The following is a 24,689-nucleotide window of genomic DNA, read 5'->3' on the forward strand; positions in this document are numbered from 1 at the left end:
TGCCCCGGCGGGTACGGCGAGCCCCCGCCTAGCCCCGAGGCCGGGCCTCTCGCGGTGGCGGCCGGCGGTGGGGGGACGCGCGGGGGGCAGCAGCCGCCCGGCGGCGGGCAGAGGCGTGAGGGGGCCGCGGCTCCCGTCCGCCCTCCAGGGGAGCGCTGCGAAAAACGCGCGCCGCCTTCCCTCCACCGGGCGGCGGCTTGGCCTCGCCGGCTTGCCGTAGCGGGGCTGGCGGGGGGCCGCTGCCGCCGCCGTTACCGCCCGCCGGCCTGCCTGCCCGCCTGCCCGCGGGATTCCTCTGCTGGCGGAGCCGGGCCGGGCTGCCGCGATGGCGCAGCACGGGCCGAGCGTCACGCTGTCCCTCACGCTGCCCATCACCTGCCACATCTGCCTGGGGAAGGTAACGGCGCCGCCGCTGCCCTTCCCCCCCCGCCCCCGCCTAGGGGCTGCCCGGTGGTGGGGACCGGGGGAAGGGGGAGGCCCAGCCCGGCCGGCGGCTGCGCGGGGAGCCCCGCCGTGGCCCGCAGCCCTTAGCCCACCGGGTCTGTCTCTTCTGATGGGCTGCGGCTCCGCGCTGGGAAGAAAGTAGGGGTGTGGGGTCCCTTCTCCAAGGGCGGGGGGTGTCTCTTCTGCTCGGGGTGGTGAGGGGTCCCACCTCGGGGAGGAGGGGGCCCTGTCCCTCGGGGGGGCATTCTCGGCTGCGGGCGAGGTTTGTTGCCGGCGTTGGGATGGTGGGAACCGTGCGGCCCTCCGGCGGGAACCTCCCGGAGGCTGTTGGAGGGGGCTGCGGGCCCCAGTCCCCGAGGTTGCCCCCGCACCAAAACATGGGTGTATGGCTCCCAGCGTGAAGGTTTTGAGGTTTGGTTTTTTTCTTCCGGTATCGGTAGCGTAATCTGTTTTAAAATACTGGGTGAGTTTACGTTTGAGCGTGGTGCTGTGTCGTGGAGGACAAGTGAAACAAAGAGGGGGATGTATAACCAAGTGGATTTTAAAAGTATTGAGCGAAACTGCAGCAATCTGGAGAAAAAGTTTTCGTTTCCTCTTTCTGACCTTTTCTCAGTCCCTTTCTCTTCTCCCTCGGGAAGCGGGAGGGCTCTTGCTAGTCTGTTCTTCTCTAAAAGCCCCAGAGCTAATTTCCTAGCTGTCACTAATTGCTTCTCAAATTCTTTGCTCATTCCCCAGTACTTTTTTGTTTTCTTGCTCTCCGAAACAAAACAAAACAAACTTCTTAAAGCACAACTCTAATTACAAGGGAAGAAATAGCCTACTCTGGCATTTACTGTCCAGTTTCTTTCTACCTCACGTGGCCTTTACTCTGAGACCTTTACTGCTGGAGCAATAACAAAAGAATAGGCGCGCTTGATGTATTAAGGAGGTGTAGCGCTGATAGTGGAAGTAGTCAGACATTTCCTTTTTCTCAACACTCTTAACTCTGACAGAGAGTGATGCTTTCAGCAGCCGTGTTTATTCATTTCTTGGCTTTTCTGTGGAAACTGAGCAAGACTTCCTGCCTGTGGTCCTGTTCCCTCTCCTATTTATCTGTTTAATGAAAATGGAGTATAGAAATCTACTGTGTCTGTAATGCAGAATGGATACTCTTGAAAAAGAGGAGAGTGAAATCAAACTGACGATGTATTTGCTATTTGAAACTGATCCTAGAGACTTTCTAATCTGAACACTTGATAGATTTGTTAGGTGTTCATTTGTATTTTGCTATAAAGCGACTGGGCTATTTCAAGTCACTGCTTCATACTTCCACTTCTTTTCTGGAGTTGGTCAGGAATTGATGTTCCAAGTTTGTACTGGAAGATATTTCCACACTCTTCTTGGTATCTTGCAGTGAGGTAATATATTAACGTTATATAAGTGAATTTATTGGTGATACCTGGAATAAAGGTATTTGTATGCTTTCCTTTTTTAGACGCGTGAAGCTGTTTAAATTTTGCCAGAGTTGACAGCTCTGTCCTTTTTCTTAAATACATATCTCTAGCTTGGAATTTCATTGAAGAACTTAATCAGAAAATGCTCTTCTCAAGTGTAAGTTAAGGAAGAAAAAGTTACTTAGTTTAAATTAAGGGAAAAATCTTGCTGGAGGAGCTGAAAGTGTCATAGAGGGTTGACATATTCTGATACTTCTGTGGTTTGTAGCATAGGCTTCAAATTGAGTAGAAGGCCCACCCTACAATCAGAATGTACCTCTTGCCATCTCTGCAAAATTCGCAAAGGACTAACTGCAGAATAGAAACTATTCACTGTGCATCATGACGAGGGGATAAAAAGAGATATTGAAGAGAAACTCACTCACTGATTTTGACCACTCATTGTTTTTAATGAAGCAGAAATCTGTGGGGTTGGAAACACATGGCACGTTGACCCATATTGTTAATGTGAACAGTGTCATAAATACATTGGCAAGATATGCAAATAATCATTTATAATACGAATTAATTGCCTGGATAAATTTCATGTTTGTTACTTGAATGTTCTTTTAACACAGACTGGGCTATCTTCTCACGTGTCTGTATTCCTAATTAGTGAGCAGATCAGAAGCCATCTGCATCAGGCTGTTAGGTTTACTCATCCTAGAATGACTGAAGCTCTCTCCTGTTTGTTTTGGTGTTGACAGTTTCTTTGGGTCAGGCACACAATTCTGTGCTTGTTGAAACCCCCTAGGACGTCTGGGTGTTTGTTCACTGGGATCAGTGTGCCCGCTTTTCCATGCACCTGCTCCTCCGTTAATGCTGCTTGAAGGTCCAGAAGTGACTTCAAAGTGACATAGATGTTACAGGATTTGATTTTGATCTGTGTAGGAATCCCATCATGTGTGGGGGAAAAATTTGGAAATTGCTCAAAATCAAGTTGATCAAGCCTTCTCAAGTAAGCTGTAGTCTTTCTAGACATTCTGGTCAATTAAGGAACTGGAACTGTGCTGTAATTTAAGTGAAATGCTTTTTTAGTAATGAGGACGTCACGATCTCCCACCCCCCGGGCTTGTCACAGTCGGTGGCTCAGGGACTCGGTGAAGGGCAGCAGCATCCCCAGCCATTGTGTGACATTTCAGTAGCAGCTTCTGCTGTCATCACATGGATTGCTTTGTGTGGATCCTGAGCCAACAAAAGTATAAACCTCAGCCCTGAAATGGAACTTGTAAAGGTGTGTAAATCAGAAGCACTGTACCCTGGAGGGTAATAAATGTGACTTAGTATTTTGCTAGAGATAGGGAGTAATCATTCACTTGCAAGAAGTGCACTTCCATGTCAGGTTTGGGGTAGCTGAGGGTCTCTTGCTCCCCAGAGGGTAGACCTACACCCCTGAAATGTTTTTTACTGTTTGGATTTTATGTTATTCTGCTCTGTATCTATCCTGCCATCAGGATAACTATTCTCAGGCTACTTCTGAATAAGGAAGAAGTACAACTAGAGAAAAAGTTGTTTGTTTTTTTCTACTAGATACTGGTGGGAAAACCAGAGAAAGCTCTTTTTCTGGTAATAAAAAGCAGGAAATAACACGATTTTTTTTCTTAATAATTGAAATTGTAATATTTAAACATTTCCAAAGCATCGGTATGCTAATGCTTGCATTAATTGCAATAAAGCCTCCTTAATTAGAGGTGAAAGTGTGCAGACACTTGGAGAAATCACTTAGTCTCTATCTGTTCACACCTTCAGTAACTTGAGTTTCTGTTTGGGTATAGATAAATCCTTTGGCTTCCAGGACTGTTGAATTGGAGGTTTTAAAAATGTTGTGAATCATGTAATGTGACAGAGGAATAGATAGTAAATTGGAGAAGAAGCTGACAGATCTGGGCCTTAATTCAGATCCATGTGCATTTCAGTGGTAAAACACTTGGTTTTTAGCTTGTGCAGCACTGATTGTATGGCTATGATTTAATCTGTCCTTTTAATTTTGATCTAACCTGTTTTTTGAAGTGGTTATTGGCTGTCCTTTCCAGTTGCTTGCTTCTCCCTGCCAACATTTAATTTTTCATTTTTAGTTTGATACTAATAGAATGAAAGAGAAAGATCTTGGGGATGATGAGGACTTCTTTTAAAGTTGAAAGGATTGTCTTGAACTTGGGTTTTAAGTGCAACACCGTAGAAACTAACTTCTGTGTCTCAAAACACGTTTCTTGGGCAAAGGCAGGGGTGAAGGGAAAAACAAATAATTGTTTCTAAGACCCTTAACGCAGATACTAACGTCAAGTCTTAAGAGGTTTGAGAATGTGTATTACAGTAAGCTGTAACAGAAGTTCCAGTAAGACAGATATAGGAGAAAGTCTTTTTCTTCCGTATTGTATTGGGTCCTTCTAGACACAATTTCAAACAGGGTTTACAGTTAAATGACAAGAGAGAATAATGCATTGTCATTAATATTTTCTAAAAGTTTGTTTACCCTGTTGTTTCAGAAGGAAAGGGAAAGCTTCTTGAAAGGATCTGTGTCTGATTGGAATATATAATCCTTCAGTTATCTGCCCCATTCTTGGGTAATGACTTATTTAGTAGCAATGCATATCTAGCAGGAGGCTTGAATTAGTGATTGTTGGTTCATGTTTCTGCTCTGTGGTTTTGGCCCTTATCCTTTTTAAAGCTGATTTCCATGAAGCTGGTTACATGCAGGCTAGAGTTAATCTCTAACGTTATCCGTTTCAGTGACAGCTCTTCCAAGGCAAGGTGTTGGTTGTTGTCAGGAGCAATCTCTCATTCCGTCACTTTTGAAAATCAGTCAGTGCATGTCTTTTTGGTCTCCTTCTACCTAGGGAGGTGAATTCATTTTCACTGGAGTGGTTGGCTGCAGTGTGTGGAGGTTGTGGGGTGAAGGAAGGGTGCCTGCCACACTGTATTAATGAGCTCTTAGAATCAAGGACCTTAGTTTTGTAAAAATGTTTATAGCTTTGGTGCCTTCAATAATACGGAAGTTTGGTGGTGTGAGTTAGGAGGTCATTCCTGGCTAGCCCTGTGAAACACCACTGTCTTTTTCATGCAAGACCAGACTTACACTGGAAGATGAAGTAGTGTAGTTTAGTATTCTGTTACCTGAAAGAGTTTTAAAGTATTCATAGTGTCTTTCTGTTTGCTTTCTTTCCTTTTTTTTTTTTTTCCTTCCTTAATATTAAAAGGTCCGTCACCCGGTCATCTGTGTCAACAATCATGTCTTCTGTTCCATTTGTATTGAAGTGTGGCTGAAGAACAATAATCAATGTCCAGCTTGCAGGATTCCCATCACACCTGAAAATCCTTGCAAGGAAATTATAGGTAAGGACAGCTTTAGGCTTTGAAATAACTTTATGTTATTTACTGCTGGAGGAGATTCTTTTGAGTCCAAAAATGTCTGGATTTTTTTTTCTCTTTTGTGTTTTTTACCAGTGTCTAAGGAATATCTGACTTTAAATCTTTCTAGAAGCATATATAATAGCTACAAGATAAAAATTCCAAAGATGATATGTATATTAATGGCTAGATTATTTAAAGTCAGCAAGTAGGCCCTGGCTCTAGTAGTTGTTTTTTACATCTTAGTTGGACAGTGCCTGAAAAAGATGCGTCTCACTTGAGGTACTCTACCTATGCATTGCAATCTGTTGACAGTAGCATTTAGCTGAGAAACAGTGTACTTAAATCCAAAATTTTGAATGAGTATGTGGTCTTTTTTCTTTTTGTTGTTCACTATTTCCTCCCTTTTGCTCTATTTTTAAGAAGATGTCTATTAGCACAGAAATAAGACAAAGCTACAACATATGAATGAGGATCTGAACTTCCCCAGAGCTAGGAAATACTGCAATCTTTATTTGACATAAAATGTCATCTCTGCTGTTTGGTTCTGAGAGAACAATACATCGAACAATCTCTCTTTAGAAACTTACAGTGTCTTGTACCAGTTAAATGTACGTTTGATTTCCCTCCCCCCAGCTCTGTTTTAATAGTACGGTCTTAAGATAGGATTCTGTCAAGGCAATTACAAAGTTGAAAAATTCAAAAGTGTCTTCCTACTATGAGGCAGGATTTTGACTTCTAAACATCACTAATAGATACTCCTGTTTAACCTGTTCTGAAAGTGAAAGGACTTTAAATCTCCCATGGTAGTAGATTGGTTCACTATTAGCTGTATTTGTAGTTAATATGAAAAGCGCTATAAGGTGAATTAGTAGTATTGAATTGACTAAAAAAGAAACAAAATATTAGTGTTTCTTTCATCCTGTGCTGCTTTAGGAGGAACGAGTGAGAGTGATCCTATATTTAGTCCGACAGTCAGAAAACACCTACGTAAAACAAGGCTTGAATTGCTCCACAAAGAATATGAGGTAAGGACGGGGGGGTGTTTTGACTTTCCAGATGAACTGCAACTGTTATATTACTGCAAACAACTGGTCCTTTTGCTTTGAGTCCAGTTGTTTTTATTTTGAGTAAAGGTTTATACTGGATCTGCATGAAACTCAGCTGCATTAAAATCCCACCTTCTGACAAAGGTTGCGAGAGCATTTGCTGATGCTTGAAGTGATCCTGCTGAAGTCAGTGTGATATTCTCTTTATGCTACAGGTAGCCAAATACAGCCAGTTCTATAGTTTTGTGGGAATTCTTTATGCATATTGAGTGATGAGGGCTTTTTGTTTTGTCTTCAATGCAAATGCAAACATTTTCTGAAGTAATTCCCTGTTGGTCAGGGAGACTGAATTCCTTCTTAAAGGATATTGCCCACTGTAACCTTCTGGCATAGGTTAATTTTTGTAATTGTTGCTTTGTAGTTTTCTGAAAGTGAGTAAATGCTTGGAATTTTATCTCCACTCTTCTGCTGGAAAAATATGTTCTCTTAGGAAAAGGTGTTAATAAGGAATAGGTTTAGTTTATTTTTTCAGCTTGTTGTTTCCTTAGTAGCAGCAGTGTGAAGACATGGCATATTTTGCAAGGAAGCCTATCTCAGGGAGGAGAATGAGAGAAAGGAAACGGACACTATATATCCTTACCACTGGGGAAGTAAGGTCTGTCTTTTACGACAAGCTTGCCTGTAGCTCAGCATCTTTCATCCTCTATGAAAGAAGGAGTCAGGAAAAGGAGGTTTCCTGCCTTTCTATTGAATGAACTCCAAAATCACACAGCTAGGCATAGGATAACATAAATCTCTTAAAAAAAAAAAATAAAAATAAAAAAAAATTAAACAGTTGTTCTCATGCTGGTGGAAAAGAAAAGCACCTGATTATTCATTAAAATATGCCTTGGATTTCTGTAAATGCCGTGCGTAGGTTCCTTTAGTAATCTGACCTTGAGCAACTCAAGTATTTAGGTTGGTGAACAGTGCAGAAGACATGTTTTCAGGATAAATTATTTCTTTTTTTCCTTTAATGACAGGCTTTTGAAGGTTTTTGCTTCTCTGTGACTTCAAACCTATACAGCTAAGAGCTTTGTTCTTTGTATTTTGAGAGTCCTTCCTAAGATCTTGCTAGTTTCATGTGGCTGCAACAGCTTCTTCCAGGCAGTGTTCTGTCCATTTTGAATCTTGAGACTTTCAGCATTTGAACATGTGATGTTTCAGAATGATGAGAGAAACATTCTCAAATAACAGCAAATGAGTCAGCAGAGGACGACCTTAAGAACCTCTTGATACAGGAAATCCTCCCACAGAGTGCCCTAATAATAGATTCATGCTGCTGAATGCTTTGAAGCTTTTGGTCTGCCCGCCAGTTTGTTCAGGGTCCTTTATGTAGTTAAGGGATTCCCTTCACTAAAACCTTCACTATGCTTGAGTGTGCAGGTTGATTAAAATCCTGCCTAGAGCACAATACATAAGCATACTTAGATATATGTGTAAGTGAAGGCATGCGTCTGGGCTTGCCAGAACCCATGTTTCTAAAGTGCCGTGGGAACTTGGCAGTATTATTTAATTAATCACATTCATTATTTTAATTCTTGTGAATTTCTGACACCTTTAGGATGAAATAGAATCCCTGCAAAAAGAAGTGGAAGATCTGAGAGGTAAAAATCTCAGTTTACAGACACAGCTGAAATCTCTTCTGGATCCTACAGCATCAGGTTTTTCTTGCCAAAATGAGGAAACTAGCCAGTCAGCAAATGAAGCGAGTACCAGTGGCCCAGAAACCCCAGAGGAATGGAGCAAAAAACTGAAAGCTGCCAATGATATATATGAAAAAGTCATGGATAATGTGGAAAAGCTAAAGGAGGTAATAAATGTTTCTTCAGCTATCTTTGGAGTGTAACTGTTTCATGTTAGTTAAATAGGAGTGAGAGCTAGCATGACCTCTGAGTACTTCATAGATCCAGAAGAAAGAGGAAAAAATTGGATTCCACTGACTCTTGGGTGTATCATAGTATTTCCATATAGCCTTTGCAAGTGTCAGATGTTATTGCTTGTTCTAGTGAGTCTTGTATGTGACTCTTCTTCAACTCCTCTGTCACTCTACGAATGTGTAATTGGATTATAGTAGCACTTGTCACCAGTATTGATGACCAGATTTTTCAGGCTTGCAATAATCTATATAATATATCTATTTTACAACATTCTGTGGCCAAACATGGTACAATTGGCTGAGGCAGATTTTGCACTATTGCCCTCCTTGCTAGCCGATATTTTTGGTGCAATTTGCTGAGACAGAGTAACTTGACCCTTTGACCGAAAATAGACAAGCTTCAGCATTTTATGATCAGATCCTTTACTGGAAACCTGCAGCTTTTTTTATACATCTTGAATGTAATATAAAAGAAAAACTGACACTGCAGAAGAAGGGATGCAGGAGATAGTCATGTGAAAAGATATTTAAGTAAAAATTGCTTGCACAATTGTGGGCACAAGAAGGATCACCTCAAACACTGAAGAAGAGTGAAATTTCAAGATTAATTTGAAAGGCGAGGTGGAAAGAACTGGACTTGCATTTATTCAAAATGCTGCCTTTATTTCTTCTATTAAGAATCCTGGATTGCCTCCTGCAAAACCAAAGCGTTACGTGTTTAGAACATTTTTGTTGTTACTAAGCATTAATAGCGTTAACGCTTTTCCTGTGCTACAGAATCAGAGGCCTGCGTTATACTGTTCTGCCATTCTGTTGTTAATGGGACAGTTCTAGATTTGCCTCTTTGTAGTCTAAAGAAAATTCTGGCCCTGATTGGACTGTGTGATAAACAGTAAAAGGAATAAATTGAGTTTCCGAAATTAGCTTTTTCAGCAGCTTAGCTAGACTCAGACCTCAACTTTACAGGCGGAGATGCATCTTCTGCCCTCCTAAGAGGGTCTCAAGAACTTCAGAGTCACTTGTAGTTGACAAAAGGGGATTTGCAGCAAGGAGTTCTTGTCTGCCTAATGTTTTATTCCCCACCCCTCCCACAAAGTTAAATTGTACTGCCTCTTCTTTGTGTGTGTGTGTGTGTGGTGCCTAAGGTTTTTAACTTTTTCCTTAGCTAAGTAAAAAGAATATAGAAGGGGACTGACAGAGGGGGGTGTTTGGGACTTTTTCAGTATAACTTAAGCCTTAGCAAGAAAAGTCTTTTAAGTTTATGGAGTCTCTGAATTTGGTTAAGGATTAGATACAAATAAAGGTTTAGATGGGTTTTAGGGACCAAGTCTTAAACTGTGATCGTAGAATCATTTAGGTTGGAAGAGACCTTTGAGATCATTTAGTCCAACACTCTCTTCCCATCTGTTCCCTGTTCAGCATCTGCTCAATTCCAGAAGTACCCAAAGTCACTTGACTCTTCTTTAGACCTTATTTCACTTCTGAGTGTTCACTGACCAACCCCAGTCTGAACAGTAAGACCTCTTTCCCACCTACACTCAATCTGGAACCAGAAGCCTTCTTATCCCCTAAAGTGCCTGACTCACAAGCTTCAATGGCCCATCATTTCCCATTGAGACAGAGTCCCTCTGAAACTGTGGTTGCCAATCACTTTTCTTTTTTAAAACCAGACTGACTCAGGAAATAGCAGCCACCTTTATCACTTAATGTCCTAGCGAAGAGACTCCCAAGATAGGCTTTATTTCTTTGAGTGGAGTTAGAACAAGTATGGAAGTGGTGATACAAACCCAGTAGTAGAAATGCTAGACACAGTATGCTCATTAATAATGCAGTTGTATGAACTCATTAATCTAGACATTGTGCTGCAAGTGAGGATCCCTTGCAGATTACTGTCTGGGAGGATAGAGCACTCTCTGGAAGAAGAACACCAAAGAGATTCAGTCCTGCCTTGCCGTGTGCCAGGTGGATGCCCAGCCTACAAACTCTACACAATTCATGCAGTTTCCTGTTTGGTTGTGTGTCTGGAGGAATGGTGTGTCTTTGTCTCTTGAAAGGTCTTGGCCACAGTGTCAAATGGTTTGATGCTCATTTGGAAGTGAGGTGTCCTGGATTCTTGTTCATTGCTTTCAGGATAGGTTTTTTTTCTTTTCTTTTTTAAATACCAAATAGTTGACACTCAGGCACCCAAGCCCTGGGCTCACCTTTCCCATTCCTTCTTCACCAGAAGTCTCTACTCTTTCTGCCCCTAGAAATACTGTGGTGTTGGCTGGAAAGGGCAGGGGCACTATGTGTTTATTTCTTTCTGCTCCATTCCCCCTATTTTCCACTGTCTTAGCTTCACCTGGAGAGGATGCTGGGAATATTTGTATAAGCATTTAAGAGTTCTCTGCCTCTCTTCTTGCACTGTTTGATGCTTCTGGAAAAGTTCATTTCACTCCTGAGCCCAGTTGCATAGCTCCTTCTTCAGATCTAACTCTAGATCATACTTTTATTACAACGTGGAAGCGTCATCTAATTGAGGCTATGAATTACGAGTCTTGGACTGGTGGTGCTGTTTTCAGCATACAGAGACTGAGCAGACTGTGAAGTACGAGGATTATTTTCTGCTTGTTAGGATAGTGGCATTCATTGTTCTGAAACACAGCGACAGGAAAACTTCTCTTCATATGAAGTATCTTGTTAACAAGGGTGTCTGCTGAACTGAGAAGGAGGAATTGACCTCAATTCAAGGAGTAAGAAGTGTTGTGAGTCAGGAGCCTTAATCACAATGTCCTGGAAGAAAGTGAAGAAAGACTGCAAATAGCTTGTCGTAATGGATTTACATCCACAGGATAACTATGCTTTAAAAACAAGCCAAAAAACCAAAGTAATGCTCCTCTAATTTGGAATGGAGGAAACTGTTCAACATAAGTTTTGCTGATACCTGCACATTGTAATGTTAATGTACTTAACATATTTAGTCATGTGGAAAAAAAAAACATGGAATTGCCATTAGTACATCTCCTTAATGACTTTCTGTACTAACTAACATAGCTGTGTTTATTTCCCTAGATAGGACATTTGCAATGTATTTTGGGAATATAAATAAAAAATGTCTGTTCGCTATTCAGTTTTGCAAGCCATTTCCCATGGTGATTTTTAAGTGGTGTCCTGTCTGAAGGCTGCTTCCTGCCTTCACATTTCTAGTTCTGTATCTTTAAAAAGGAGAAACAGGTTGTCCTATAAATATTAGAAGTAATTTCTGTTTTACTGTATACTTATTTTTTTCCTTTTCTTTTCCTTAGGCTAATAAGAAACTGAGCATGGAAAACAATAGCCTTTTAAGAGAGAATTTGCGACTAAAAGCTGAAGTTGATAGTAGATCACCCCAAAAGTATGTGAATATTTTAAAAGCTATCATATTTTATTTATAGACTGTTTAACTGTTGTAGGACTTTAACCTAAAACTGGTGGTGTACATGCTGTTGCATATGTGTCTCCAGGTGGACTTTGGAATTTTTTTTCTCATAGACTTGTGTGACAAATGCAACTTACAGAATAGCAGCCTGTCTACAGTGAAGAAATATGACATGACTACAAGTGCTATTCCTTGTATTATCTGGCCAGTGTTGAAGGACTGAATTTATTAGTTGAATTCTAGTTAACTTACTTTTGATTTTGGCAAATTTCTAACTCTGGTATACGGTCAAAGGTCTGTGACTGAGTGCGGATGTTGTGGTTGGTTTGTATTTCGTTTTGTTTTGTTCTTCCTTATGCTGCCTTCAGGATTTGTTCTGTGGACTTTAGGCTCTCTATTCAAGGAAAGTCCTTGATAGCTTTGTGTCTGGGCAAGATATGTAGAATCTGGCTTCAGCAGTGTAAGAACATCATTCCCAGAACTGACACCTGTGTTGAATACTCTGTCTTAAACAGTTAAAGCACCAATGACAATGACCTCAAAAATCGGAAACTTTGCTATACTGGTTACAGCTGTGTGCTAAGGTACCTCTCCTTGGAAGCACTTTGTGAAGCAACATGTTCATATTTTTAAAGTTGTGTTACTTCCTCTCATTGGTTTTCTACCCTTTTTCTCTCATTGGTTTAGAACTTAAAAAGCTAAGAGCAGCATTGACCTTTAAAGGTTTATAGGGTCCTTTTGAGGAAGAGGATTTGGGGGCACCTCTGTTATGTGAGAGCCCTCTGGATCTTTGTTCTCATTCACAACTCACTTGCTGGAAGATTAAATTCATCCTTATAGAGAGCTTACTTGCCAGTGCTTGTCATTCAAGACCACAGAAAAGAAGATGTGTGATACTTGTGCTGTGCTGTTAAACGCATAAAAGTACATTCTGCCCCGAAGCCCTCTAATAAGGGAGACAGAGCCCTGTTTAAGGGCTTGGCAGTGGAGACGGCTTTAATGGGACGAAATATCTTTTTCCATAATATTTGAGAGTGAGTTAGCAAGGATGGCAAACTTGAAAAGTAAATAGATGTAACTAAATAAATCCTAGAAAAGAAGAGCCAGATCATCTAACTTGATTTTTACTTTACTGATGTCAGGTAAACTCCCCAGTGGAGAGAATTTCTGTTTCTTCTAGCTTGTGCAGGCTGTTGCTCAGAAAAATTAGATACCTCAGGGGTAGGGGTGTGAAGAACTAGTCTTTGTTGCAAGCTGATTATTTTCCCATCTTTTGCCAGTGTGGCTTAAACCAATAGCCAGTCACTTTCTTCTTTAGAAGTACAGATATAGCCAAATGTTACTAGAAATTGGACAGTGTCGAGGTGTGTTTTGCAACCCAGATGACAGCTAGATTGGCCTGTCCATTTCTCTACTATTAATAGTCTCCAGAACAAATAGTCATGTTCTACCTGTCTGTTGGGAATGATCTTTGGCCCATGCAAACTCTAGAAATGTGCATGGGAATTGAGCACATGAGTTAGATTAGGCTTAAACTGGGCCAACAACAGTTCTAATGCTTCAGGAGTGTGGACAGTTGCATGTCTCTGCACTGCTTTTGCTATCATCAGTTTTGGTTTTACTTTGAGCCCAGTGGTGTACTACAAGAATTTAAGTATCTGCCAATGAAAAATTGTCCTGGAAGAAACCCTTCCGCACCTTAAATTCAGCAATTTTTATTCACCCTACCTATACCCATTCAGTCCTAGTCATGTCTTCTGGACTGAGTTTTTCCAATTCTTCTAGATAAGTGTGACTTAGTCAGAAGTTTACTTCTTCTCTTGGTTTTGCTGTACTCTCAGGGCTCTCCAGTGTCTATGATTTTCTGAAGCAATAGTGCTTAAAACTGCACACTAGATTTCAAATGAAGCCTCAGTAGCACTAAGTAGAGCAGAAAAACTGTCATGTATCTTGCTACAACATCTTATAGTGATACTCTGAAATATCAATATAAGCTATCTTATATTGATATCCTACAATCCTTTTTGTTGCTTTCTTTTATCTGGCACTTCTGGTGTAAATGGCCAGTACCAGTCCGGCTAAACAGCTACTTAGAAAGTTATGTTCCTGCCTCATTCTGCATTTGTGCTGCGGATGTCCCCTTTCAAAATGTGGGACTTTACCCATTTAGTTGCTTTCTTCAAACTCATGTCTTGATGCACCTGTCAAACTTAAAACAATTCTTTTGAATTCCAGTTACATCCTTCAGGTGTTAGGAAGTTTTTCCCATCTTAGCATTGTTAGCAGATTTTATAAATTAACTTTCACCCCTGTAATCATTAGTGTGGTCAATATTTAGACCAGACCTAACAAAAATACATTTTTAAAATGTTCTTCCAGTTCTGATGGCAAACTTCGATAATATCTAAAACATCTTTCAACTAGGCTTCACACACTGAGCAGGGGTTGCAGCAGCTGTTTTCCTACCTTGCTTATGAAATCAGAATTGAAGGCATAAGCATCAGAGCCCAACAGTATCGCTATAATGAAACTTTCCAGGGCAGGTACACTGATTTGCCAGTACAGTTATTTCAGTGTACTTTATCCAGAATTGTTCAGAAGGTAATTTTTGGAAAAAGTTTCTGAATGGCTTTCTAGTACAATTAAAAATAGCTGCCAGATTGGATCTTTGAAATTGTTTCATTTGTCATATATTTCTTGGCTTCAGATTGTCAGGTATGGATTCATGCTTAAAAAACTGTCTAGGTAACTAAAACTTGTATCAAATTATTTTTGAAAGGATTTGTCAGTATTCAGTCCCCTTATTTCAAATGTAGTTAATTTTGTACATGATAATATTGGGGCTAAATATCAAAGCCTAAATTATTTTAGTAGGCTTTGCTTTATAGCAAAGTAAACACTGACAGGTGAATGATCCCTTTGTAACACAGACTCTACCTCTGACATCACAGGAAAAATATTAGCCTCCTTCAGTGGTCAATAAAAAACTCCTTTTATCATAGTCTTGAGTTGTTTGTTTGTATCCATTAAAACCTGCTGAAAAATGTCATGTATGTCAATAAAATTGATATTGCAGCCATGTCAGGGATTTTTACACAATTTTTTAATTGATGCTGCAGATTGATTAGATTTTTTTTTTTTTTCCTGAAACATTTTTGGAAGTAGACCTTCATCAGAATACCACACCACCATATAGTTGGGACACAGGTCTGAAAAGCAAGTAGGGATAAGTTTCTTGCTCTGATTCTTAACAAAGACCTTTGTTAGTCTCCCAGTTCTCGGGCAAATCAGACTGATTTTTGGTAGTTTGTTGCTTGCTTCTTCTTTGTTCTTTGTTTTGAAGAATTTTCAGTGACTTCCATTTTCCTGATACAGAACAGGAAAACTTCTAAAACTTAAGTTTTGCAGGATGATAAAGCCCTATTACTTCCAGCTCTACTTAAAATAGAAAACTGTTATGTCTATTGGCAAGGCACAATGGATCTAAAAGCATTTTTGGCAAAGGGATGTTTGCTTTTTACCTGAAGGAGAATAACTAGCAAGTCCATCTACTCCAGGGTATAGTGTATTTTATGAATGGTTAGATTCAAATTAGCTTGAACCAGACTTCTAGGCTTCCTAGGAGTCTTTTCCCTAAATATTTAATTTCTTCTGCCAGTTAAAATCCCAGTCTGAAAAACTATATGTAACATGCAGAAAATTGTTGCATTATCTCTTTTCTGTTTTATGAGTTGTTTTATTGTCACTGTTTAGGTTTTGGGGTTTTTTTTCTCCAGTTTTACTGTTTATCTTGTCTAGATTTGTGAATTCAGGTACCTGCACATCTAAATCTAAGGCTGTTGACTTTTTAGGTCATTCTGCACAACACTGAATTCTTGTCTAACTCAAATATTTCAGCTCATGACAGACTATTTAATTCAGTCTGTGTTTCACTGAGCCTACAAATAGGCTTCTAGTAACCTGTGTCCAGGGTGCAGAAGGGTAAGAACACTGCTATCTTCCTTGATAGAAAATGGAGCTTCTTTCTCAGCTCCCTGCAAGCTTGCTGTCCCAAAGGAGTTGTCATCTTCAAAAACCAGTTGCCATGTGGCCTTAAAAGTAGATAGGAAAAAATGCTATTTAGTAGCCTTCAAAACAGCTTTCAGTTGAGTCATAGCACTCAATCCTGAGGAAGTACCCAGTTCAAGCTAAGGATCTAAACTTTAAGCAAAATGGTTAAGAACATTCTGATCTCACTGCTTGGTTTTGTGGGTTTTCTGGTGGGTTTTTTTGGTAGTAATTCTGAAGTAATCCTTTCTGGCTTATGCTATTCACTGACATCAGATATAATCTGTCTTTCTTACGTGGAAGACCAGTGTTGCTTCACTGAAAGGTAGTAAAATGCTTGCAGAGGCTTTGCACCATTTGATTGACCTCACCCAATTCCCTAAGTGAAAGGAAAAGCTCTTTTCAAAGAATGTACCTTGGCTGTTCTTCTGTTCAAATCCTGCTGTTCTACAGTCATCCAACAAACAGTAAAACTTACACTTACTCATGTAATGTGAAGAAAGTGGATTTCCCTAATGCTTAGGAGAGTTTGTGTAAGGAAAGCCATGTGTCTTCAGATTGGTTTGTACTGTCTGAACTGTTTGATGGAGGGGACTTACTGCTTATATTGAAAATAACTTGTTCTTTTACAAGCTTAGAAAATGAGCTCTTTCTTCCCATCTAACTGCAGAACCCAAGTGAATTATATGTATCTAAATGATGGGACTGGGTTTGGTTGTGCACACTGGCATTGCCCTGTCGTTGAACTGTGACAAGCCCTGACTACAGTGTCATTTCCCACTTCTCACCCTTTGTTTGCTTTGGAGGATGGATCATGCTCATCTATCTGAGCTGCAGGGCAGTTCCCAGTCTGGGCCATCAGGTGATTAGAACTGGAGAATCATCTTCCATGGCATCCTTGCTGCCCCAGTCTTCTGTAAATGGTTATACAGGAAAATTATTTGCTGCAGCTGCTTACTATCCACAAAGAGAAATGTTTGTATGAGTTTGTGTGGTTTTAAACTGAGTTGATAAGAGTTAAGGGCTCAACTAGATAGATTTGCTACAGTCAGTGGTCACAGATGTGTGAAAAGAAAATCCTAAAGCTGCATTTGCAAAACTGATAGATAAGAGAAGAAACAACTGATTTTTTTTTTCTTTCGTAGGTGAGAGACTATTAAACTTCCCAAACAGTTTCTAAATGGACATCTTCAGTACTCAGACATAACTGAGGGAGCAGTGGTGGAATAATGTGAAAGAGGGTTACTCAAACATAGCTATAATGTTAGTCTTCTTGCTCACTCTAGGTGAGAGCTGACTACAACTTTCTGATTGTTGTCAAGTTATAATCATTCTGGGACTAGAAGAAGGACTCTGAGGAAAGTTCCTGAAATACAGGGTTCAAGTGCTCATCTAGACATCCAGTGCCACCTCAGACACTGTAACATATCCAGTACACCAACCTGGTGCTGTCATCTGTGATACAGGACCTATGGGACATGTGTATCCTTCCAGAGTGATAGCCGGAGTAATGTAAAAGACCTTAGGCCATCTAAAATGTCACTAGATGTCTGTGCTGAAGGATCCAAATCCCACCTGAAATGTCTTTCTGTACAAGTCACCACGAGTTTCTTTGGGCTTTCAGTTTTCTTAAAAGGAATGTACTTGGAACAAATGCAGCAAGGTACAAACTCATTAAGTGATACAACTAGAGAACAGGGCCCTAGAGAACAGGACAAATACTTTGTCCATACATGAGGATATGAAAAGAGCTCTTTACCACATGTATGACAAATACCTTAACTTCTATTGAAGAACAGATCAACTTGTTACCAAGTGTGAAATTGTTCAAATACTTCAGAAAGAATGATTTATCCAAAGTGTCAGACCAAACTTTAATTTATTTTCATGTAACTGTACAGCATTCTATTATTATTATTATGATCAGACCATAACTTTTTGGCTATGGCACAGCTCACTCTACGTCTGAAGGCAAAAGAGGAAGAAATCTCTTAGCAGATCGGTTTGGGGAAATGGGGAGGGTTCTGGCTTCTTTAACAAAAATATGCATGTCTTAAACTGTTTGCTGACCTGCCAGATCAGTCACTAAGACACCTACGTCATGCTCTGGTCTGGAGTAATTGGTTTAAATATGTGCATTTTAATATGGCTGTCTTAATCCATGTCCTTGAAAATTTGGGAAATAAATATATGCAAGTCTCAAAGCAGGAACAGAAAGCAACTGCTGTTCTGGTGCTTAACTGCAGAGGTAACTGTAGGCAGCATGTCACATGCTCCATTTCTGAAAACCAAAATTCCCAAGCACATCCCTCCACAACAATTAACATATTAGTGATGCTATTTTACTTTGAACAACATACTGTATTTTTTTTTAACCTGAGGACACTTGTTATAAAAGTTGCACTTGAGAATACAGTGCTTCTTCCTCAGAAGCAAATCTCAGGCTGTCACTAATGCCTCTTGCATTAAATAAACATATTACACCACTCTTCCATTAAAAAGGAATTGCCAGGTATGCATATAAATGTAAACATGTTTAATTTTTACGCCAAAGTGTCTGTTACAGCAGACCCCAGAAAATCTTGCTTATTTTACATAAGCATTTTTCCTCATCTTTCACTTGGCTATTAAGCTAATTTTTTTTTTAATCATTTTTATATCCTTTATTAAGCAGAATAGGGTTTTCTCCTGTGTGAGCAGGTCTGTTAGAGAAAGGCAAAATAAATACTTTTGGATCACTGTAGGAAGCAGAAAGGGTCTTGCTTGGGCCCTGCTATGCTACAGTGGCTCCTTCAGTATTTTAAACCAAAATCTGAATTCCCTATACTGAAGGAGGGAATAAGCCAAAATGTGTTGTATATGAGGATGCTTATTTCATTGTAACCCCCTTCACCTGAAAATATAATTGAAACATTCCTGGGCTGCCTGTGATTCTGCTTTTATGTCAGTTTCATAGGGGAGAGGAAGAAAGTCTTGTGCACCTTTTCTCCCATTTCCCTCTTGCATGCAACCAGAAATGGAGAAACTGCTATAATCAATTGAAAAAACTTGTTACCTATAGAGTAAGCAAATGAAAAATGTTCTCTTCATTTTTGTAAAGACAGAGGTAATTGAGTGGAGATAATGCAGAGGTGGGAAGTTCTTCCCTTGATAGAGTTCCAATCCAGCCACTGTGTTTTTCCCTGTGTAGGGGAAAAAAACTTACTAAATGAACACTCCTATTTTAAATATAAAATTACTACCTTGTCATTTCTTGTCTACAAAACAGTGAGTGGCACATACCAAAATGGCGTGGAGCTCCGGTTGATCTGATTTAAAAAGCAGTCACCCAGCAGTTCTGTGAAAGAACCAGCTTAGACTGTTGGGTGAATCTTCTCCACCACTGAACCATCTACACCAAAATCTTCAAAGTCCTTTAAATATGCAGAAGCAGTGGAACAGTGAAATACATCAGTAGATCTGGTCACTCATGCCAGATTTGTCTGGGTCTTGTGATACCCCTTATTCCTTTCCCTGACCACCCACTTAACTGTATTGTCGTTGTCAGCATAGAGCAGTTTCCTACTGCTTTAGGTTCAGGAGTTGAATAAACAAAATACAGTTTGGTTCTTTGCTGGAAATGCATGTTTAGATTCATGGATATTTTGTCAGCATAGTCACAGGCCACAGATAGACCACCTTCAGACCTCACTAGTCTGAAGGCTGCAGGGCGGGGGAGCATTTTGCAGAGGGGTGAGGGGATGGAATGGGGAAAATGGAGTGTGAATTCCCTGTGACTCTGAAAGATGCTGAAGGAGGGACCGCCAGACAGAGAAACAGGATGGAAATTCCAGGCAGTGTTTTTGCTGGAAGAGTGAACATAAACTTGTGCTGTAACATGGAGCTGCAAGATGGAAAGCGGAGGTTAGTGTAAGCCCACATACAGAATTGTCATTTCTTTGTGATAGAAAACCTTACGTGTCAGGATTGTAGGCTGGCTGCAGGTCCTTCCCTCCTTCCTAATAATACCAGAACTTTAATTGTTTTTTCTTTCTGTAAATTGAAAGCCTCGAATGGAGCAGGGAATTCCCTGGTGCCCACCTGTCAGTGACAGGTTAGAATTAGTCAGGGCATATAGCTGAAACCTTCACCTGCCCTCTGGGGAAGGTCAGTCTTGAAAGCTGGTGGAGGATGGGGGAAAGGCAAGACCATATATTGGCAGTTGAAAATGTGCTTAAGCTGGAAGCCCCACGAACACACAACTTTCACAAACCACAAGTGGCAGGTTTTTTGTATTGGAGTCAAGGAAGAAATTAGATTGTTCCAGTTGTAAAGCTCAAAAAACCAAGTAACTCTGAAGTAAGTGGAAGTACCATCCACGCAGTGGCTGAGAAAAAGCTGTATATCTAACAGGAACATAATTGAAATGGTCTATGTAAGTATTTAAACCACCTCAAAGGACTATTGCAATTTCTGAATTTCATATTGGCATTTTATATTTGACAAGGTGACATTGTGTAAGAAATGTATTGTAAAACACTGCTGTACTGTAGGAAAATGATTGAATGTAAATATTTCAAGATGTGGACCACTGTTCAAATGTTATCATAAATCTTTGCCATTGTTTTAGGGGATAATTCTTCATGCATATTTGAGTTGAATTGATAGAACCAGCCCCTGGAAGGGTAATCTGCTTGTTATTGCCTTACTACCACTAATAGTTTAATTTTGGCTTTTCAGGTATTCACATCCACCTGTACATTATATATGAAGAATTTTTCTTTTTTCATAACTAGCAGAGAAAAGTTCTGACTTTTGATTTCAAATTAACAAAAGTGTTTAATAGCTTTGTTCTTTCTTGAAATGAGCTTGCAAAGCACCACAAGAATGGCTTTTTCCAGCTTAATTTTTTTTTTTTTTTGTCTTTTTTATTTCTTGCAGGTTTGGTAGGTTTACAGTAGCTGCACTTCAGTCCAAAGTAGAACAAAGTGAACGTGAAATGAACCGTCTAAAAAAGGCACTGGAAAGAAGTGATAAATACATAGAAGAAATGGAGTGTCAGCTTTTACAGCTGAAAAATACAGGCGAAGGAACTCAGACAGTGAGTGCTGTTTGTGAGAGAGTGCTTTCCACAGATACTAAAGGAGCTGAGAGCAGTGAAGATACAACATGTTTGAAAACCCAAGTTGAGGAGAAAAAAGCTTTGACTACCAGTCAAAGTCCTGACAGTCTCGAACAGCTGACAAGTGGTGGAACGTCTTTAAGCTCTTCTAGTCAAAATGGTTCAAATGGTTCAAATTCCCAGTGTCCCCCAAAGAAAGAACTATTTCCAGGATGTCATGGGGTTCTCCTGGATGAAAACACTACAAATATGGATGGCTGCTTAGAAGAGCAGTGGAATAAAATTGAGGAATGTACCCCATATAAGGATGAAGAAGAACTTTATGATCTTCCACCACCATGCACTCCTTTTCTGTCTCTCAGTCGCCTTCAGTTGAACACTCCTGATGGAAAAGAAAACGCAAGGAAACCATCAACATTCCTGAGGAAGCTGAAATTTGAAGAGTTTTGTGACACTTCAGATGACTGCAGCAAAGACTCTCCAGAACACAGCACAAGCAGTTGTAATAGTGGAAAGAAGCTCAACTGTTTTACTACAGGAAAATCAGGTTTTTGGGCGACCTGCCCCACAAACTTTGCTGAGAACTTAGATTTTGGTGAATCAGGGCAAAACGCAGTAGCTGGTCAGTCAGATGAGACAGCAGCAAAGTCCAGTGATAAAACAAGTTCTTGCTTACCTAAAAGGCTACATACTCTCTGCTCTTCTGAAATGAACCGCACAAGAACCTCCAGCGAGGCATCTATGGATGCTGCCTACCTCGATAAAATTTCCGAGCTGGACTCAATGATGTCTGAGTCAGACAACAGCAAGAGTCCATGCTATAATTTCAAGTCCTCCGATCTTGATAATTCTTCAAAGTCAACAGAGTGCTCTAAGCTCCTGAATGAAACTGAGAAGAAACTGGAAGAGATGAATGAGGAACAGAGTATGAAGTGTCAAGAGACAAGCGATCTAGCAGTTGGCAGAACTGGCTGGAAACCTGCTATGTTTTCCATTCTCTCCCCATCTGAGCTAGATATGAATGACCATTTTCCACTGTTTACAGGCCAAAATGTAGCACCTAGTGATATCAAACCTCCAAACTGTTTATTTCAGAGAGACTTTTCCCAGAGTTTACTGTTCAGTAACTCACAAAGGTTGTTTGAGGAACAAAAGTTTGGTTCGTGTTTTTTAAAGATGTCATCTGACCTACACAATCAGCTTAATCCTCCTTGGGTGTCTTCCTTTATAGCTGAAAGGAAAAATAAAAATGTCAGTCAGTCGACCAAGAGGAAAATTCAAAGCAGCCTTTCCAGTGCTAGTCCGTCAAAAACCACCAAAAACTGACTCTGCTTGGAAATCGAACGTGACTCAGTCGTCAACCTGCAAATGTTTAATATTTACAGGTGAACTTAATTTTTAATGACTTCCATGCAATCTGATCCTGTCTTTTTCTACTATGTGAAAACTGAACGTTCCCTTGCCCATTACAAGCTCTTTCCTAGGGAAGAACCATTCCAGATGCTTTTCTTTGGCTGGGCATTTTGTTTACTTGGGGATTTGGGGTTTTTGGATGTTCTTTTTAAGTTTTCAGGTTACATGATCTTCCAGTTGTGAGCACAGCTAATGACTCCCTTGAACAGGACAGTTTTAAGTGGTCTTTCAAATCAGTCATTTATGTAAGAATTTGTTTTAAAGATTACATTTTGTGCATGGAAGGCAACTACTGGCTGTATATCCTGTGGATTCCTCAAATTGCTATAAATCAATGTCAGTTTTGCCATAAAACTTGCCTCCCAGAGGAAATGTTGCTGCTTGGACTGTTTCATAGCACTGTACTGAAACTCTTGTTTTAAGTGGGTGTAAGCTAGCAGCCTCTTTCTTTTCAGGGTTATAGCACGTCACTTAGAAAACATCTCTTCTTTAACACTGCAAACATGGCTTGTATTTTTTGAAATTAAGCACAATTTTTAATTTAGTTCCCAAAAAGCATTGTTATTCTAAATGTGTTTAGTATGCCTGTGTAGACCATAAAAATGGGTTTGTATGCTAATGACTTGTTTACCTAATGTGCACTGAACATTTTACATTAATACTGTACCATTTTACATTAATACTGCATGCTTTTCTATGTGAATTGAATAAAACATGTTATAAGCACTGTAATCCTTGATGTTGCCTCAAATATTAAATTAGCAAAAAAAAGAATCGACAAACTCCCCCCCCCCCCCAATTTGGAAAATAGATATTGTAAATTTTGTAAAACATAAATGTGAGCTTATATACAAAAAAAAAAAAAAAAATCAAATCTCCTTTCCTCCTCCTTGTTAGACATATTACCGTTCCAGTGTCAGCATCGATACAGTTGATGGAAATGGCTTTCGGCCTCTCTGGAGGTGACTCTTCCATAAAGTATTGCATAGGTCAACATAATGTGATGGCCCACTACGGGCAGGAGACCTAATTAAGCAGCAGAGCAAAATTGGTTTCTTTGCATTATTGTGTTTAAGGTTTTTTTAAAGGGCATATTTAATTGCAAGATGCAGGTTTTTCTTTCTGTGTAGACCTCTGATGGCATTTCTTACAAACAGACATCCTCACTTCATCAATACCTATGATATGAAAAATCCATAGACTGCCTTTTGTCCCTTTGAAAAGAGTGATAGCCACTTTGAAAATTTCAGTAGATAGGCCCATCTTTTGTAAAGTTGGGTCCTGTAAGCAGTTTGAACAAGAACTGCATTTTGCATTGTAATGTGTACATGCATTTGTGCTATTGGTGTGTTCATTCTCAACTGGGACTTTTTTTTGAGAAACAGCTTTACCAAACAATCGTCATTCAGGCCATACATGCAAGGACCCTTTCTGGATGACTGGCAGGATGGCATTGTGCTTTCATATACTGCTTTCAATCTGCCACCTGAATTTTAATCTTCACGGAAAAATATAGTTGTTCAATTTTACTGTATTCTTCAGAAATTAGGAAATGAAAATCCATCTGGACACGAACTTCTACTTCATTTGACTGGTTTTACTAGCAAGTCAAAAAAACCACTGCCTTGATTTAACTCTGCAAGAAGAGCCAAGGGCTTCTCAGAATACATCTCAAATACTGTCTTAAAACACCCTTGTATTGCAAAGCATTTGAAAATATGCAGTAAATAAGTGTTAAGGTTGTTTTGTTTCACTGTGGGGTTGGGGGGATTGTGTTTATGGGCTTCATTTTATACTCCATTATATTTCTGATAGACCAAGGAATTTTCAGTGGTAGAAACATGAATACAACTGGTATCATACCTGAAATCAAGGTAGAATAAAGGAAAATGGACTTTTTTTCATGCTACTTTCTAGTCCTTTGGACAGGAACACCGCATACGGGCTTGCTCTTTAACATAGGTATTTTGACTTTACATGTCATGCAGCTTGAATGGATAAAAGAACCAACCCTAAGGTTAAAAAAATGCTGAAGATCAAGGTCATCAGCTTCACATCTTATTTTCAAGCAGGGACAGAGTGTGAAGCACTTCAGGTCAAGTACTGGCTTTTCACTTGAAACAGTTGTGGGAGCACATACATTGTCACCTACAGCCTCTCAACTCTTGACTGGTAACTTGCTCCATTGTGGCAAGAAAGTTATCGTAGTTGTCCATAATTACATGATTTCCAAGCTCTCTCCTACCCTCAGATCTCAGCTGTAGATACAGTTAGCAGATTGTGACCACATCCAGTGCTAAAGTAGGAGTGCTTTATGTTTCACAAGTTGTAAAGCTGAAATAGATCTGAACCCTTGTATCTTAGTCTTGTTTTGTTTGACTGGGGTTTGGTTTGGGTGGTGTTTTATTTCTTTAATTGAGTGCCTTTAAAGCAACTACCACACTAAATTCCGCATCTTCTTTGGTTAATGTAGATTGTATTCCTTTTGGCTTAAAGTTTG

The 24,689-nt window shown here is 39.9% G+C and overlaps 1 protein-coding gene across 1 annotated transcript; it reads left to right on the forward strand.

The window, feature by feature from the left end:
- Nucleotides 1–238: 238 nt before the first annotated feature.
- OBI1 (ORC ubiquitin ligase 1) lies at nucleotides 239–22,960 on the forward strand. Its single transcript, XM_074930996.1, has 6 exons — nucleotides 239–397; nucleotides 5,114–5,249; nucleotides 6,201–6,292; nucleotides 7,917–8,165; nucleotides 11,516–11,604; nucleotides 20,596–22,960. The coding sequence occupies exons 1-6, from the start codon at nucleotides 326–328 to the stop codon at nucleotides 22,100–22,102; spliced, it is 2,145 nt and encodes a 714-aa protein (XP_074787097.1). The 5' UTR covers nucleotides 239–325; the 3' UTR covers nucleotides 22,103–22,960.
- Nucleotides 22,961–24,689: the final 1,729 nt, after the last annotated feature.

The sequence above is a fragment of the Athene noctua genome, chromosome 1 (genome assembly GCF_965140245.1).
Source record: "Athene noctua chromosome 1, bAthNoc1.hap1.1, whole genome shotgun sequence".
NCBI classification, from domain to species: Eukaryota; Metazoa; Chordata; class Aves; order Strigiformes; family Strigidae; genus Athene; species Athene noctua.

Coding starts and splice junctions, on each gene's coding strand:
- OBI1 (XM_074930996.1), top strand. CDS start 326: ATGGCGCAGCACGGGCCGAGCGTCACGCTGTCCCTCACGCTGCCCATC. Junction 398..5,113: donor GCCACATCTGCCTGGGGAAG/GTAACGGCGCCG, acceptor TAATATTAAAAG/GTCCGTCACCCGGTCATCTG. Junction 5,250..6,200: donor TCCTTGCAAGGAAATTATAG/GTAAGGACAGCT, acceptor GTGCTGCTTTAG/GAGGAACGAGTGAGAGTGAT.